This window comes from Pseudopipra pipra, chromosome 4 (genome assembly GCF_036250125.1).
Source record: "Pseudopipra pipra isolate bDixPip1 chromosome 4, bDixPip1.hap1, whole genome shotgun sequence".
NCBI classification, from domain to species: Eukaryota; Metazoa; Chordata; class Aves; order Passeriformes; family Pipridae; genus Pseudopipra; species Pseudopipra pipra.
The window spans coordinates 31,706,419-31,724,758 of record NC_087552.1 but is presented as its reverse complement, the minus strand read 5'-3'; the positions used below and the strand labels follow the sequence as shown (position 1 = coordinate 31,724,758).

Here is an 18,340-nt window from a genome sequence, read left to right as displayed (position 1 = left end):
CTTTTATATTTCAGTTTTGAACACTTCTAATAATTCTTCATAGACTGTCCCTACTTTTCAAGTAGAGAGAAAACAACTTCACACAGTAACTTCTGCATTAACTACTGCAAAGGCAATCAAATCTTTCAGAATGACATCTAGTATCTACAACTCTAAAATTTCATGCAATGTACATCTTCATACTCTAAGCAGTGTCTCACTAGCAGCAGTCAAGAGTGTAATTACTTTAAACTTTAACATTAGTTTTTATTTTTTACCAAATGTAACCAACCTTTTTATTAAAGAACCACTACAATTTATCCTCCAAGAAAATAAAACTACTGTATTGTCAGATAATTCAGTAGAATTCAACTACTTTTGCTGTTATTCTACAACTCTCCCAGGATTCAGCTCTGTTGGGCAATGACAACAGCTAACACTACAGTGTATGTGAAGATGATGGGTTTTAAATGGGGGGAATGTCCCCATAGACCACACCTGTTTATGAAACAGCCAGCCTGTAACAGAGGAGTAATTGACAGCTTCTACATATTCTTACCCAGAAAAGCCTTGAGAACACCGTGCACTTTGGCACTCCGACAGAAGCAGTGAGGAAGTCTGAGAGCCTAAAAAGTCCGGCACACGTGCGTTTTCAACTGCTTGTGGAAACTGCACCTCTCATCCAAGTGCACTACAGCCATGAAGTTAAAAGGCAGCACAATACGCAGGAATGTCAAGACCTTGGAAACCCTACAAAGGATCCTCCTCACAAATAATATAAAAATAAGCACGCATCTGTTTTTTCTCTCTCTGGTGCTAAACACATCATACTGTCAACTCTGAAAGAAGTGTGCAGGAGGCAATAACAGCCCTTGCAGTGTCTCAAAGCCAAGCCCTAGAGCTTCTAGAAATCTGAGAGTCTGTGTGACAATTTCTTTTTGGATCCTCTCCTGGGATCCACAAAAGCTTTTCAAGCATATACCCAGCACACCTGATTAGGAGAAGCCCTCCAGTAATTCAGGAGGGAAAACAGGGCTGTAAGAACATGGCAGCATTCACAGGTCACAAAGTACAACAAAGAACAGTAAACAGAGAGATTATTAACTTTCCATTAGATCAGGTATCAGCATTCACACAATTAAAAAAAGCTGGGAAATTTCCCTCAGGAGATAAACAGAAATGTGCTACCAACAAGGCAGACAGTAGCAGAAACCAAGATAAACAGATTAAAAACTGTTTCTTTACCTCTATCTACTTTGTAAAGCTGAGACTGCCTATTTAATTTGAAGTTAACTTTTTTTTTTTGAGAGGTGGAGAGATATATAACAACAGAATTATGCTTCAGTCTCTCAAAGAAAATAACCAGGACCCAGAGAAAACATTAAAATAAGGAACTGCAGTTTTAAAAACTGAAAAGCAATATGCAATGATTTATATATGCAAAAGAGTCAGCAAATATCTATATCAGAATGATTTTGGCTTAAGGTCAGTTTCTTCTTTCATATATATGTGTATATATACACATATATATGTGTGTATATATATATATATATATAAAATTCAGGTTTCTGAAAGTCTTAGGAAGAATTTTGATGTATGTCAAATTATCATCCTATTGATAAAAGTGTCTCCAAAGGCCAGACCAGTTTCAAATCTTAGTACTACAAAGGAACTGAGTTCTTCCATAATGCATGCTCAGTTACATGACTGCATTTGGCACCATCACATTGGCTGAAAGAAGTTTTAGGCTTAAAAAATATTGTTTTCTCCATTTCTCATGTCTCCTTACGGAGTATGCTATTGCAAGCAAACATTTTAACAGAACTTTTTCTCTCTCATAAAATCCAATTTCTATCTGAAACACAACAAAACCATAAACCAGAGTCAGCACAAACCATGCTTTCAACAGCACTGAACATGATACATCATCCTAACTTTCTCATTTTTACTTCCGAGTCCTTACAGCTTCTTCACATGTCTTCACAAAGTTTTGAAGTAGAAGCTGGCTTTTATCAGGCAGTAACTAAAAGCATTATTTTGCACTTCAATTTTCTTGATTTCACCATCAAGAATGTTCTGGTATGCAGGTGGGTGAGATGGTAAACCACTAACTACAACTCACTGAGTACCGCAACAGTATCTTGAAACAGACATAATCTGAAGCAGCGGCTCATCAGAACATGAGAACTTCAGCAAAAACAAGAAGAGAGGGCTACTTCTCACCCTCCTCTTGGAAAATATTTTTCCTTCTCGCTTCTTTTCCTCATAATTCTGAGCAAAAAAGCTTTTTCACAGTGATTGCTTTTGACTGAGAAATTTCCATGTTTAAAATTTATATAAAATCCAACTGTTCTACAGAAAGCAAGGTCTGTTTCATACACACAAAATATCCTGAGTTATCCTCATCTAATTATATTTCCATTGTTATTTCTAAAAGTTATTAAGACACACATGCCCACACATACAAAAAACCCTCAGCTTTATTTGTACACCACTTTGGGGCCAGGTGGTGGAGAGGAAGATAAGGTGACTATCAACACCACCAGCTTGGCCCTCTATCTTCCTTATCTCAGTTGGCAGCCTGGACATAACACAGAATGGTGGACCCCTGAGAAGACTAGCAGACACCTAAATTATTCATACTGCCCATGTGTTTCTCCCAGGCGATTAGCTTATTTGATGAAAGCAAACTCTTCTACAAATATAAAGCAAATATTTGCAGTGAGAATTCAGAACTCTGCAAAAGAGCTAATACACACTGTCCTCAAGTGCAAGTATAATATTTGATGTATATTGTTCCCCTCCCTGAAATGGACAGGACCATTTTGTCTTGATGAAGACGGGAGTTATTCATTTTGCAATAATCACCAAAAAGAAAAAATCTCTTCCCAAAGCAGCTACCAAAGACAGTGGATACAGAATGGTATTTAAGACAATGTAACTAAGATGTTTTTTAAAACTCAGGCTTGAATTCATAACTAATATTGAAGTGGTACTGATGAGCTATTTGCTTTGTTTCCCTGTCCATGTTTTTACTTGTGTTACTATGGCAAAAACCAAAACTACTGAAAAGGCTCTTTCACCTACTTGCCCACAAGTCATGCACTCAGAGCCACTGCAAGGGCATGAGCACAGCTCTCTCAGAGCACATTTCCTGGTCAAATAAAAATACAAAAGACATTAAAAGCTACATTTGTGTTACCTTTGAGCCTCTAGAAAGATAAGAAGCAGGTAACTGCATTGTCTATCACTCTTTATTACTCTGCATTAGATAGCTTTCAGGTAAATTTTATGCTGTGCTTATAATAATCAAACCAGAGTGCTGGGGTTGATCATTCGGAAGTGGACTCCATGCAAATTCCTAGAAGTGAGCAAACTGTTGTTTTGGTTTTTTTCTATTTTGTCACAATTTGCCAATCTGCAACACCGGAAAAACTATGAAGCTAAATTCTTACAGGGTGTCAATTTTCAGACTGCTGACACTGGATGTCTACCCTTTAACTGCAAAATGGTAAAATTAAAATTACTGCAAATTAAGTTCTCTTAAGGGTAACCAAGAAACAGCTATTATGGTGGTAAAAATAATTTATTAATAATAAATGTATAGACATAAAGCTAAATCTTTTGTGGTCCACTGCCCACAAATCAGAAGGAGATTAACAGACATCTGAAATCCATTATTAATGTATTAAAATGAAAAAGTATAAGAAGAAAGTTCCTATTCTGAACTATTTATATTACAGAAGCAGCAAGTACAGGCTAAGGGTACATTAAGTTTACAAATGGACATGGACAAACATGCCACGGCAGCTGTTTACTTTTGTTTTACTTTCTTTTTTTTTTTCCCCTCTTCTCTAAGCATACAAATGTGTCTCAAACACAATGCAGGTTAAGTTTAACAAGAAAAATGCCATGTTCCAGAGCAGACTTGCACAGCCCTCACAGCATGCGACTGCCTGGCATTAAGAGCTCACCTTCCCCATGTGTTTGCTGCATGACTATACCAACAGACTGTGCCACCAGATCTGTCTCTGCTCCTGCACAGCTCTTTAACCAGGACTGAAACAAACACAGAATGGGAAGAAATCATATGCCCCGTCTCACTTGTTCAGATTAGGATTGTCTTGACGCTCAAGGCCACGCATTCTGGGTGGGCTCTGTCCCAAAGCTCAGCCTATGGGGAATTTACCAAGAGCCCCCAAAAAATAAAATCATGCACAACAAATGATGTATGTGTGTGTGCACTGGCTTTCAATTTTCCACAAAGTGGCAGGCTGTGTGATTTGCCATACCATCCACCCAAACCCCACCAACTGCTTCCACAGCTATCCATCACACCAGTGTAAATGCCTTACGCTTCTTCTACTCAACAGCCACTGACAAAGGCGTTACTCCTAACATATAACAAGATGCTCTTCCTCTCAGCCCCACACTTTTGAGGGCTAACTTGCTCTTCTATCTCACCAACAGTGAGCAGAGCAGCAGATTTGGCTGGGCTCCTCCATAGCTCCTCCTGCACTGCAGTAGATAAGGGGGCAGAGTCAGCCCTGGCACAAGTATCACCACGCAACCACCTCTCCAAAAGCAGGCAAAAAGGCAGGGACAGGAAGAGAGGGGACTGAGACACTGAGGAAAGAGTAAAAAGATGCCATGAGGTCCGGACAAGGTTGGGCCTCCCTGGGAGCAATTTGGGACAAGCAGAACAGAGATGACATCCTGCAGGTGACACAGGGCTCTGGTGTCTGGTCCAGCACCCATCCCACACAGTGGGATGTAGATACCAAGGGAGCACTTCCATGCACATTTTCAGCTGATGCTGCCACAGTTGCCAAAGAGGAAACTAATCAGAGAGAGATCACAGGTAAATGTTAACCTGGGGAAAAAAAAAAAAAAAAAGAGGTGATTCTAATCCAGAGAACTGGTAGGGCTGCACAAGTCAGGGGACAGCACCAGACAACAGAAAAGGCAAGAGAGCCTCTTCCTCTTGCAGTACAGAAACTACAACTGTTCCAGGCATGGCCTGGGCAGAACTTAAAAATAAAGTAGAGATGCCATAAAAAAGTACACAAGAGATCTGCAGAAGATAGAGAGAACAGAGTGAAGAAATTATTAACAGAAGAAAAGAGAAGATAGATACAGGACACCAAAACGTGAAGCTGAGTTTACTTGTCTATTTAAAACTAGTCACTACATGTGAGAAAGTTTTTTCCTGTAGCACATATCCACAAACACAATTCACATACACTAATCCCGGTGCAAACAATGACCTCACAGCCCCAGCTGGGAGGAGACAGCCACCGCCTGCTATTTTTACCAGTATAGGAACTGGTGTTTCCATAGAAGTCTGTGTGGCTTTTCAAGGCACCATGAGCCATATCAAAGCAAAGGCACCAATCTGCAACTACCACACCAAGATTGTCTTAATTTCTCAAAGTCAAATTGCCATCCTTAGATGGGAAAGTCCATTTTAGGTAGCATATGAGCCCACAGATCAAAGAGTCTCTGGTCCAGTCATGAGCATCTTCCAGTCCCAGAGGGCTCACAACAGTGAGGAAAATAGATTCCAGCAGGGTTTGTTCAATACAAACAGACAAGATTGTGATGATGGGAAATCCAACAGTTACTAAATGTGGCCATGCATCACCTTTAAAATATTTCAGTCAAGGTCACGCAGGACCTATGCTGAGGACAGAAGTTTGACAGCTCTTTGCAAAACACTGCAGGACTGTCTCATTTGCCATTAACTCCTGATCACAGAAAGCCACAGCATCAGATCCTCAGTTTGGTGTGAAACACAGCACAGCTGGCCTAGGCCACTGCTCTCATTTATTAAATGTCTGAAAGCAATTTAGAAATAAATAAACAATAGCTGAAACCTTTGTTAGCACACGGCACTGCCATGCAATGTCTCAGGGAAAAAAACAAAACATTTTTTACCCCCTGTACCAGCAGGTCAAGCAACATAATTTTGTAAAAGGACCGGTATTTTGGACGAAGCAATGCACACAAGGGCACAGCTGTCCCTAACAACATTTAATACGAAGTTCAGCAAGGCAAAGTTCATCAGTGAATCAACTGCCACACATAAAACAGAGATAAACAATTAAAGCAGCAGGAGTTCAGCCTGGCACTCTGCCTGTGCCCAGCAGAAGTGTAAGAAAGGAGAGGAAGAGTGACACTGATAGCTCCTTCCAAAACAATCGCTTTCTTCATCTACAAGAGAACCTCCAACTTCGTTGACCTCTTCGCAGTTCTCTTCAGCAAGCTTTTTTTAGTCCAATTTCACATCATCCTCTGCGTTCCCTACAGGTGTTTCTTTAGGGATTTTTCACCCAAGCATAACAGGTAGGTATGTGTAACTTGTTTTCACTCACTTACTTCTAAGATTATGTAAAGTAAATTTAATTTCTTTAGGCATCCAGGAAAAATTAAAATTAGTAGTCTCTTGGTGATCTAGTGAAATTGCAACTGGGACACAACAGCCATGACGTATCAACTAAAAACATAAGGTAACCAATATTGAAGAAGCTTTTGGTACAAACCACTGAAAACACATATTCTGTGCATACTGTAGAAATGTGTTACCTTATGCAAGTAAATTAATAGGTATTAAAAAGCTTTTTCCCAAGAAAAGCAGCTTTTTGTTTTCTTTTTTAATACACACATGGATTTCTGCTTTTTTTGTAAAACAAAAAAATTAAAAACTATTAAAAACTTAATAAAAACAGCTTTCATTATTACAAGTTAGAATCAAGCATATATCCTTGGAAAAGTCCTCATGTAATTTTTAAAATGCTTTTGGGAATAAGCTTAATGACAATCTAAATGATCAACAGTACTCCATAAAAGCTTAGGTTGAAAATATTGTTTTAAGATGGTTCCTTTCAGACAGTTCAAGCACTCACTGACACTCACAAAACTACTTTTCAGCTTTTCATTTTGAAACACTTTGTCAATGAATACTCAGCTTGATCTTAATAAAAGATGTTTTAAAAATAAACACAACATAAAGCCATGTTTTTTTTAATATTCAGACATTTCTTCTTGCACAAAATCAATTTTTCTTTTTCTCAGTAAGAAAAAGCGGAAGGAAAAAGAAAATCTGATTGATCCTAACATATTTTTCAATCTTTCTTTTCCTGTTTTAGCCACCACCCAAGCTAGTTATCTAGTACACAGGCATACCACCAGTCTCATGCCATTACTTTCCAAGAATTGGACTGTCAAAAATTATGGCACTAAGACCACAGGCTTTTTGGAAGGATGAGTCAGTTCTGAAGTGTCTTAATAGTCCATCCATGGTTCCAGACCTCATTTGTGCCTCTTGACTGGAGATGAAGTTGTGGCCAAGGAGGAAATGCAATGTATGACCTCACAACGTGAAGCAGGCTCATTCTCCCCCTGCCACTCTGGATTTTTCCTGAAGCAAGCATTATAACTACATCTCTTAAGTATCCAACTACATCTCGTAAGTACGCACTAAACCCCTAGTAATTTTGCAGTCTGTGCACCTTAACTGCTTTGCTGTCTCTCAAGCAACCAGTAAGCTACTCTGTCGGCTACCTTTACCTTCAATTTCTCTTCCACGTCTGGAGCACTATTTCACAGACACAGCAAAAAAGACAGGATTAGGAGTAATTCCATCAGGCAATCAGAAGAGGTCAAAGTGCCAGGCATCAGCTGTCACTCCCAGGCTGCACTGACACCCCAGCAGGAACCCACTGGGAGCCGATACCATCTACTGCCCCAAGCAGCTCCAGTCCAGAGGGTCAAACGCTCTCCAATGATCAAAGGCAAAGGCTCGACAGAAATGCTTGACTGAGCTAACTGCATCACACTCATAATTTTCCTAGGAGTTGATAGCTATCTTCTCAAAGCAAAATATGCCCTGTCACAGGCAAAGGCTGCAAAATGTTCTCTTACTAGCTAATTACCTATCATACTCCTAGTATTCTATTGGCTTTCCTTTCTCATAGACAACTACTACGCATCACACAGTAAGAAATGTGCTCCCCATCTTGAGCACATCAGTTTATTCTGATGCAAATGTTGTTTTATGTGTCAGCTGGGAAACTGGATCCTCAAAGGCCTTTCTCCAGAAGTCCTCAAAACCCAAATATTAACTATGTCATATATGTGAAATTATTGTTTTTTTTAGTCCAGTGACTACTTCCTTGAAGAAGAAAGCTAAAAATTTTGATAGAATCATTTGTGCACATCACCTAACGGTACAGTCCCTTCATTTGTATCAGACTTCATTTGACTCATTATGGTGCTTTAGAAAGCATCCAAATCTTCAAAATTTGCTACTGCCAGTTGTGGCAAGCAAAATCACCAGGATGAAGGGGGAAAAAAAACCCAAAACAACAAAATTACAAACACAACAACAAAAACCTCTTCTTGTCAACACCTATCATTGACAAAGCTGTTCTGGAAGGCATCTCTTTACTGCTGACTTTCAAACGTAACAAGAAGTTTTTTATGAAACTTGAAGCTTTTTAATAGGCTAGTCTAAATACACGTAGTTTTAGTTCTGTCAAAGTCTGTGGCCTGAAACAGTATATCCAGCAACTCAAGTATCTACTGTGCTGCATTTCTTATTCAAAGTCTGATCCAGAGTGACACAAAACACTAGAAAGCAACATGTGGTAGCTTCCAAGCAATCAGAAAGGTAGGAGTCATAGGCTGGAAATTAAGGAGTTAATAATGATCTTTTTCTCACTCAGGGAAGCTGCAAACCCACATACCTCCAAATCAATAGTTTCTCATTCACCTCCCAAATAGCTCTTCACAGAAGTTGATATTTTGATAACGTCTTTTACCTCCATGCAAATTTCTCTATTTGTTAAAGCTAAACCTAAGGCAGAAATAATGAGACTATATCCGTCTTCCCCATGCACTTGCCACAAGGACAAGAGCAAACCAAGAAGCCCACCCCAAAAGGAAGATCTTGTGATGTCCATGCACAGGACGTCAGTTAAAAGACTGTTGATACCTTACTGGTTTTGGTTTTTTTTCTTAAAGTAGGTTAGCAAGCTCCCAAGAGAGCCCACTAACCTAGAATTAAAAACTGAATAAAACAATGCTTTGGGAAGAGACTTTCTCTTTTATGCCTCAAGATTATGAACTCTTCATACTTCCTTCAGCTCTGGGGAAATTTCTGATTGCTCTATCGCCTTTAATTTCTGCTCATATCCTTACTTTAAGGTGCTTTGCTTCCAGGGACTTCACATCAAATTACAGTAGCTTTAGCTGATTTCCCCATGGCATGCTGTCAGACAGTGAGATGAAGATGCTGCAAGCTTCAGGTTTTGCTGCTACAGGAAAAGGAAATCCCCATGATTTCACCATGCAGTAATATAAGCCAAGGGAATAAAAACTAATCTGGAAATAAACTAATAAATTCTACTCCTTCTAAGGTACCTTTGTTGGGTCTTCTTCATGAAGTCTACACTCTAACATTCCTTCAGTATACAGAGCACACTCAGGTCAGTGTTTACATACAGCAGCAAACCAAAGCAGTTAAAAAGATGCACCCAAGCCAGTGTCTGTTTAGGCAAGTTTCCTGAAGCATTTCAGTATGACAACAGAAGGATGTTTCCATCCATGCAAGTGAACTTTATAAACGTTACCTTCAGAAAGAAAGTTCATTATTGAAAATGAATAATTACTGGAAAAATCTTTAAGCACCTGAATGACCAAAAAAAAACCCAATTAAACCACTTTTTCCTATCTAACTCTCAAGAACTAATTATCTTTCAATAATATTTTTATTATTGCCATAGTAGCCAGTTACTCCATCCACCTCCAGAGAAAAATAGGTAAGTGGAGATTTTTTTTTCCCACCTAAACTACATCTCTCTGCCTACTAACAAAAATCTCAGAAACCACCTTAAGCACAACTTTAGAGACTGCTGCCTTCTGACTTCCTCTCAATAAAGCAAGCATGCAGGTAATAAAGAAAGGTACAGACTGAAAAATTTATGTCAAAATCATAGCAGTTTCCAGCTGAAAAAATTAGAAAGTTCTGTATTTGTGCAGGGAAATGCCAGCTTTCAATAGTTTACCACTCTTTTCACGAGAGGAGGCAGAAAAAAACCCTATGCAGGTGGGAACTGGGGGACATAGGCAAGCACAAGTAATCAGCACCAGCTGTCAGAGATCACAGTAATTCTCACATCCTGTTTCTATACCATCTTTGTAATTCCCACGGAGATGAGGCACAGGAGCCTTAATGTGATGCAGGGTTCAGATGATAAGGCTCTCAATGGGGCAAAAAGGGGAAAAGCCACGCAAAGAAGCACTGCAATGCAGGACAGACCCATCATAACTAGCCCGTTCCCGCCCCCCAGGTTTACTCCTTCTGCCAGCTCTCAGCAAACCTTGTGTTTTATCAGATCTATTTGCTCTCAAACCTAAGCTAAGGGCAAAGACTGGAGATAAATGAGAAAAGCATTTCTGGCTAACTGCAGTCATCAGAGAACAGTGCTGTTACGTGTGTTTATTTTAAGTCTTGTGATCTTTCTGGCTGGCATGGCACTGAAAGCTGTACCCACATTAACACATACCAAAGGAAGGAAGTGTTTCACTGGTAGATGTCCAAGCATTTTAACCTGGACGCTCAGTGGCAGCAAAATGTGTATTTAAAAAATAAGCTGTGATGCTATTTACCAAACCCTTCAAAACAGAGAAGGCCTGACATTAACAGAAACAGCAGAGTTGAGGCTACAGTTCTTAAGAGCTTTATTATTTATCCGATTTCAAGACATAAGGCAGGATATTTATTGTTCCACAGCAACACATCAATAAGCCTTTGGCTTTAAGTCTCCTTTACCTCTTTCCCCGCCTCGGTACAAATTAACACTCCAAGACTATATACATTCACAAATTTTGTAATGGAAAACTGTCCCCTGCTTTAAAGAAATCAATTACAAAATATACAATAAAGTAGAATTAAACACATTTTTTTTAAGTGAAAGCAATGAGAAGCAAATTCATCTTAGAGACAGAATTAAGAGAAAGAGATGAAAGAGGGTATTTCAGTCTTGCATACATTGAGCACTATTTTTTGGTTTTGCTAACAAATCAATATTAACATTAAGTTGAGAAAATCAAAGGTCAGAAGAAAAAAAATCTACTTAACAGGCAGGAGAAAAAGTAATTTTTAGTAGTCTGCCCAATTACACTTTGGTAATTCCTAAACTCAAAATCAAAATGAGCTTCAATACTCTTGTTTTCACTTGAGTTTTGCTTACCTTTGCTCTTGCGGATGCTCTTCCACATCCTCCTCCGAATCAGCCTGACAAACAGAGAAAATACTATGTAAGAATCTCAGAATTGTGACATGCTACGTTATCATTTTTAACTCCTTCAGAGAATGGATTCTCATATGACTCCCTTGCAAAACAAATTCAGAATGTAAAATTCCTACAGCGATTCTTTTATGATTCAAGTAAGGTGGTCGCTGGACATCCCATTTGAAGTTTCAGCTCATTTTGCCAAGACAAAAGGTGTCCTAACATGGTTGTTCTGCTGTTTTTTCCCAAATGCTGATTGAACAGACTCATTTTCCATTTATGCAAATGCATCTATACAAAATCTGCTCACATACAGATTTTCAATCTAAAACCAACAAGTGTCCTCAAACTACAGGGAGCCTAGCTCCTCCACTTTCTAATTATCTGTCGCCAGCAGTAAATTTCATTAGCCAGTACCTGAGGAAATAGGATGCAGAATGCCTTCAAATGCAGATCACCTGTTAATGTCAAAGGCAAAGTACCACATTCCAACGGGCACAGCAAGGTCCCAAAGCTAGATCTTATCACTGATTAGCAGCAACTGATAAGCAGCACATACAGAAATCATAAGAGACCACAAGCTTTGAACACATCATCTTAGCTCAGTTGCTGGACTCAGGTAATTTTCAAGACATGCAGCTGAACTGTGCCAGCTTGCAGTTTACCATGAACCACTTTGAGCTGTCTACAGAAATGAACTCAAGTGTTGGTTCAATGAGCTCCCTGCAGGAAATCCATTTAAAACAAGGAGGTAGCTGCTCTGAACTGGCCAAGATCTCCAGGAAAGCTTTAGGTACAACTCGAAGTGTGTTACAGCCCCTGAACCCCCGCTGATGAAACCAGGGATAACTTTAAGGGAGATTAACATTTTTCAGGAAGAGGTCACAGTCATCCTGCCAGGAGCAGCTGGTGAGTTTTCCCAGCTTCTTCAGGTGATGGTTCCACAAGATACAAGCTACAGACCTCAGCAATTGAAAGGCAGGGGAAAAAAAACCCTTTTAAAATTAAAAGAGTGTACTTTCCACCACCCTTCCTACACGTTTCCCACCAAAGCATTTCATGGAACAGGCCCCAAGCCACCAGCTTTAACTCCACCTCCTATTTTCACTACATACTGGAAAAAAAAATAAGCTGTAAACAGTAAACATCTTTCTACAATCTTCAGAAAGTAGATCAGGCAGCCCTCTCTGTCTACTGAATGGGACAGCCAGCAGGATTTCTGAAGACCTGAACTGCATAAGGGGGAGAAAAATTACAACCACACTAAGGCAGTAAATATGGTTAATATTAATATTAAAATTAACATTACTGTGGCTAAAAAAAATGACCTTATGGCTAATATTAACACAGATCTTGCCAAAGGCTACCAAATGCATCTGCACTTCCATCTTTTGTCACAAGCAGCTCATAGAAGACAAGTAGCACAGCCTCTACCATACCATAACCAAATCTGGAACAAGACTGACAGGGAAGTACAAGTTAATTTGAGGACTTGACAATCTCTCTGTACGCCTGCCCAGAGGTTGGAGACACCACATTAATTGTCCAGGATCTGCAGCACATCACAACACTTCAGCACACTCCTATCTAGAGGTCCTAATACCTGGCCCTCATGAAGACCTTGCTAAGCCTTGCTGTTAGACTCTACCAGTATGGCACAATACAAACCCGGCATGTTCTCCAGCTTCTCCAAGATCCTTTCCTACTTCTAGGACCTCAGTACAATACCAAGCAGAACTAGAGGACTCCTCACCCACCTCTTCCAGAAACAGCTTCTCTGCCACAGCGGGCTGGCAAGCTATCCTCATTTTAAATGGCTTTACTCCTCCTTTAAATGGCTTACAATCTGCCAGGCATCAGAAACCTGGATCTGTGTCATTACATAGTGCTCACTCTTAACACTAGCCACCTTACCATTTCTCCTCTTTGCTTTTTCCCAAGCAACAATGAGGTAAACCTTCCTAATCTACAGTGTAGCCATGGAACAAAATCTCAATTGTGCAAGAAGAAAAAAATTTTTTAAATCACCCTCGACTCTGAGCACATAGAGACCCATGTCCAGCTTTCTATCTTCACTCCTCTACATGCCACAGGCTATATGTATGCTTACACTGAGGATTAAAAAAAAAAAAAAAACAACACAGAAAAAAAAGCAAGCTTTCTCAGACTACAGGGGGATAGGAGGAAGGGACCACCTCCTGAAGATAAAATGTAGGTCTCAGCAGTCTATCTATGATAGGAAAAAAATCCCCTTCCTCCAAACCCCATCCTGAATACGGGCAGGTGCTTATCTTGTGCTAGAAAGCCCCTGCAAGCGCCCCTCTTGTGTCACACAAGTCACAAGTGCCTGGGCTGACAGCTTCTGCATAATCTGCATGGCCAACCAGCCCCAGGTCCTATCAGCACCACCCAGAAGCTCAGCTGGAAATCTGGAGGAGCCTTTTAACAGCCCAAAGAGGAACACAATTCCCACCCCAAGTTTGTCTCAGGCTTACACACAAATTGTGTGCCTTCAGACAAACCCTGCTTTGAAGTAGGTGACTCTGTACATTTAATTTGTGCATAGCTGATGGGATGCACCTCCGTTAATGACATACTGCAGTGCCGCGTATCTCAGATGCACATGTAAGATCAAGGTCTTCATCAGCTTTCGAAACCAGTACAACAATTAACCTTATTAGCCCCTGAGCTGCACTGAAGAACAGGAACTGAAGACAAGTCGCTACTACTGGGAAGAAGGAAAAAATAATAAAACAATCTTTCAGAACCAAGCAGAATCTTGGAAGTGACAACCCAGGCAGCAGCTCGGTATTTGCCCAGTATCTATAACAAGTATGATACAGTAAATATTGCAGTATCTTTCTCCAAAATTCAAATACCTGAAACACTGTCACAGTAAACTGAAACAGTCATTGTAATCTCCTTAGTATCTGCAAGCAAACTGAAACATTCACAAGGTGTTCCTCTAATGAAAGATCTCTCTCATCTCCTACATGCAACAATGCAGGAGCAATAGAAAACCCATCACATCAGTCAGACATGGCACTGACACCAAAATATATGTTGCTTTTGATGACTTACTGTCATTTTCAATCGCGATAACAAGAACCACAACTTAACCTTCATTACCTCATTTTAAAGTAGTTCCTCCCTCGAAAATGAAGGGGCTGAAAGCACTGAATGTCCTGCTCTGCAGGTACTCAAACTGCCTGCCCCTGCCTTCAGATGCTCACAGTAACCACCTACATGGTTTCTGACAGACAGAAACACTCAACTATGACTCTCCAATACCTCTTTCAAGTGGTGTCCATCATGAACAACAAGTGGCATTTGTGCTTCTCCTGTCATACACTCATGGAGATGACAGGTCAGATACCCTTACTGTGCTTTTCCTTGTTCTCTTTCCTCTCCTTTTTGGAAAAAAAAAAAAAATAACTAACTGCCTTTCAGCTTTGCAGTGAAGTGCTACAACCTGGCTCTTTATATTTAGAGCTTTTTCAGCCTTAAATGGTGAAGGGCTTGGGTGTCAAGTCTCACATGAAGGAGCTTTTCTCCCAAACATTTTAGTTAAGTAAGCATTAAAAAGTTACAAACAAACATGCAAAACCACAAAATTACAAGGAGTCCGAATAAAAACCACAACTGCTCTAATCAAGCCTCTCGCACTTGAGATTTTCCATGTCAAAATCCCACTCGTTTTCCATGCATCTCCCAACCATCAGAGCAGGCAAGTCTTTATATTTTTCCACACTAAAGACAAATGACAGGGGGGAAAAAAAAAAAAAGAAAAATCCAGCTGCCCGTCCCAGGGATGTTTGCTGTAAAAAGGAGGTTAAGGCCAAGGAGGAGAAGAGCAAGGTACGTGGGTGCTCTGTGGTTACCCCATACTTCACACCACCTTCAACAAGAAAGAAGAACTGGGCACAAGGGAATGCAGACAGCACATCTGACTGGGAAAACCAGCTGGTCTCAGAGCTAAAAAGGGAACCCAGGAAAAAACATTAAAATGCTGGAGGAAGCTGCAGACCAGTGGAAGACTGTCAGCAGGCTAGATACAGCCAGCTCCCCCTCAGCTCCAGCACACAAGCCCACGCACACCCTCACCAACTGCAATGCTCCAGGCACCCTTCGGGCTCAGCTGCGGAGCAAGAGCAGTAGGTGAGCCATCCCCAAACAGCTCTGCAGGCTTCAGAGGAAGCTGAAATCAAATGATCACAAGCATGAGAGGGAAAAAAAAGAAAAAGCACAAATACACGTTAAGAGGGAAGCTGGGAGGGGGCACACGAGAAGCAGAAACAATGAAAGGCAAGCAAGAGGAAACAGAAGGTAGAACGACCAACCGGGGTGGAGGCACGGGGGCCCTGGGCGGCTGCGCTCCAGCATGCAAATTCATGCAGCTCACGTAGACAAAGCGATGCTGTGAAAGGCCTAGAAAGCAACTACAAATATTAAAACGCTTTGTTTCCCTCCCTCGCCCCTTAACACGATGTCTTTATTCACTACATGCTCTTGGAACAAAAGCATGTGCAGGCAACCGGATGGCTGAATGGGTTACCAATCCATCCAACTTTCATCCCCAAATTCTGCAGGCAGCAAGGAATGCTCAAAACTGCTCTGTCACAGGCAGGCAGCTGATGATGCATGGAAAATAAGATAATAGTGTAAAGCCATGACAGAAAGAGAAAAACATCCATCAGACAGCATTGGTAACCCGCCAGAAACAGGCAAAAGGGCTGGCAGACAGGGCAACCTAATCCATATTCCTGCTGAGAGTGGTGGGAGGGAGGTGCTTTAGGAGAAGAATATGCATGGTTCCTTCGCTGAATTTTTCACTTCTGCAGGCAAAATCCTCACTCGCCTGTGCCAAACTCCTTCCAAAAGGGAATGGGAAGAACTAAATCAAGGGGTCAGGACATTTCCCATTCCCAGTCTTGCCCAAGACCTGTCTTCAAACACACGAATGAAGCAACCCTTGGATACTCCCTACCAAACAACATTTATTATCCACTCAAAAGCAAGGACATTCTTCCTCTTACCAGACCCTCACCATTGCATCACCATTGCTGTGATACATGAACAGTGGGCAACAAGCCTCATCAAGGGTTTAACTAAGAAAGTCTGCTCCTGCAAGGAAGAGGATAAGGACAACCTCCTTGTAGCAGTAAGTCAGACCATTTTTTTTAGTGGAATGTGGAGACCAACAAGCAATAAACCTCTTGCAAGTTTAGGCATCCCTCTAACAAAGAAAGGGCAACCAGAAGTTAACAGACAATGCGATTTTCCATATCTCAGGAGCTGATGCTGGCTTCTCTGCTGATGCCCCTCACTAACCCAGAACGGTGACCGAGGAGGACAAGGATGCTGAAGCACCTTCAGGACCTCACAGGCACAGCAGGGGATCATGGCTGGGTGAGCAGCCCTTGACTCCTCAGGCCCCCAGAGAAGAGCCGTGACCAGTCACTGCAGATCAGTGCCACCACTCCATGAAAGCAGTGTTGAAAGGGTCCCTTGCCAAATCTGCAGAGACAAAGGGAGGCCTCCTTTCCTCCTCCCCACAACAACTGGAAAAGGTGGTTTCAAATGTGGCCACAGGACCCACGTCCAACAAGCGCTGGGTAAAGCCCAAGCCCACGCGGTAACAGAAAATCAGGCATCAGGGCTGGGCCTGTAACCAAATTTTGATCTTAAAACCTGTTTGAGGAACCCAGGCCCTTCTGCTTCAGCTTGAGAAGCCACCGATGCATCAGATGGTGCTGCAGACCTCAAGCTCAGAGGGGAAGCCCATGCAAAAGAGACAATGCACCGCTAATACACAGAGACTGGCTTAACTGGCTTTTAACATCTACCTTTTATTTCAGCAAGCCTATCACAATTTTTACTTCTCACTCTGTCACAGCTGAAGCCAGAAGATCTGCTTTCTTTCCTGCACACCTAACGTAGCATCCACAGAAATGGTGGAGGAGCAGCAGCCTCAGCTTGGTCTTCGACTGCTGCAAGGACTTAGAGAGACCATATGTTCAACCATGCCAAGTTAACAGGTCATTCACGCCTGGTTTTCCTTTAGCTGAGCTAAAGCTTATTTTTATGAGGATGCTCAAGAACAAAGTGTTTTCCAAGAGGACCTAATCTCCTCAGGAAGTAAACATCACGTCATCATCACTCAGTTGCAGCTTCACTATGAGAAGTGACTATAAATGACTACATTACACGATTCTACATCTAATGCATCTTAATGTCTTCAAGGTAAAGAACCCAGAAGCAAAAGGTCGAGTTCCTTAAGCATCTCTAGGCACAGTGACTCTACACCTTCCTTTAGCTACTACATCTGCACCAGGCAAATTCTGAACAGTGCAATATATGTATTTTATAAAATTATTGAGACATACAGCAGCTAATACTTTCATAACACGACAGTATAAAATGCTGAGCCCCGGTAAGCAGCATCGATTGTTAGCTGGCTGAGGAAAGAAACAGCACTTCTGCTATTTTTCCTTACATTTGCGGTTATCATCAGCTGAGCGCTAAACAGAGAATTATATATTGGCTTAAGACAAATAAGTTACCCTCTTTTGCCCCTCATATAAGATGATGTCCCTAAGGACTGCTCCTTCCCGTTTATGAGCCTGGTGCCTTGAAGTCTAGAAGGCCCAGCTCAACATATGGCAGAGTCCGTCAGTGCGAGTTAAATGACTGCCTCAAATACCATTAACTCCAGACCCCGCTTCCAGCGCCACTCCTCGCTCACCAGCCCCGCCGGGCATTGTACTATATTTGTCCCTCTCGCCAACACAGAATGTATCAAATCTTGATAGTTTCCAAGGAAAACGGCTAAAGAGAAAAAAATGCGCTAGGGCGAGAGGAACGGCACCATAAATGATGTGTCATTTCGGGGGGTAAAATGGCTTCACCTGAACAGGCCTAAGATATAAACATGTGCATATTCACGATAGTCACATCTAGTGCGTTCCGAGCACAAACGCCCTAGTTATTAAAAAAAAATAAAGATACAGAGGGGAAAAAAAAAACACAAACCAAAACAGAAAATAAATGAAGCCGAACAACCA

General features: G+C 41.2%; 1 protein-coding gene across 5 annotated transcripts in view; it reads right to left on the bottom strand.

Moving 5' to 3' along the window:
* Positions 1–18,340, bottom strand: part of TMEM131L (transmembrane 131 like) — a 77,093-nt gene that overhangs the window by 58,049 nt on the left and 704 nt on the right. For all 5 annotated transcript variants that reach the window (XM_064652281.1, XM_064652282.1, XM_064652278.1 and 2 more), the window contains exon 3: positions 11,235–11,278. In XM_064652281.1, the coding sequence (XP_064508351.1) occupies positions 11,235–11,278 (44 nt within the window). The remainder of the gene's footprint in view (positions 1–11,234; positions 11,279–18,340) is intronic.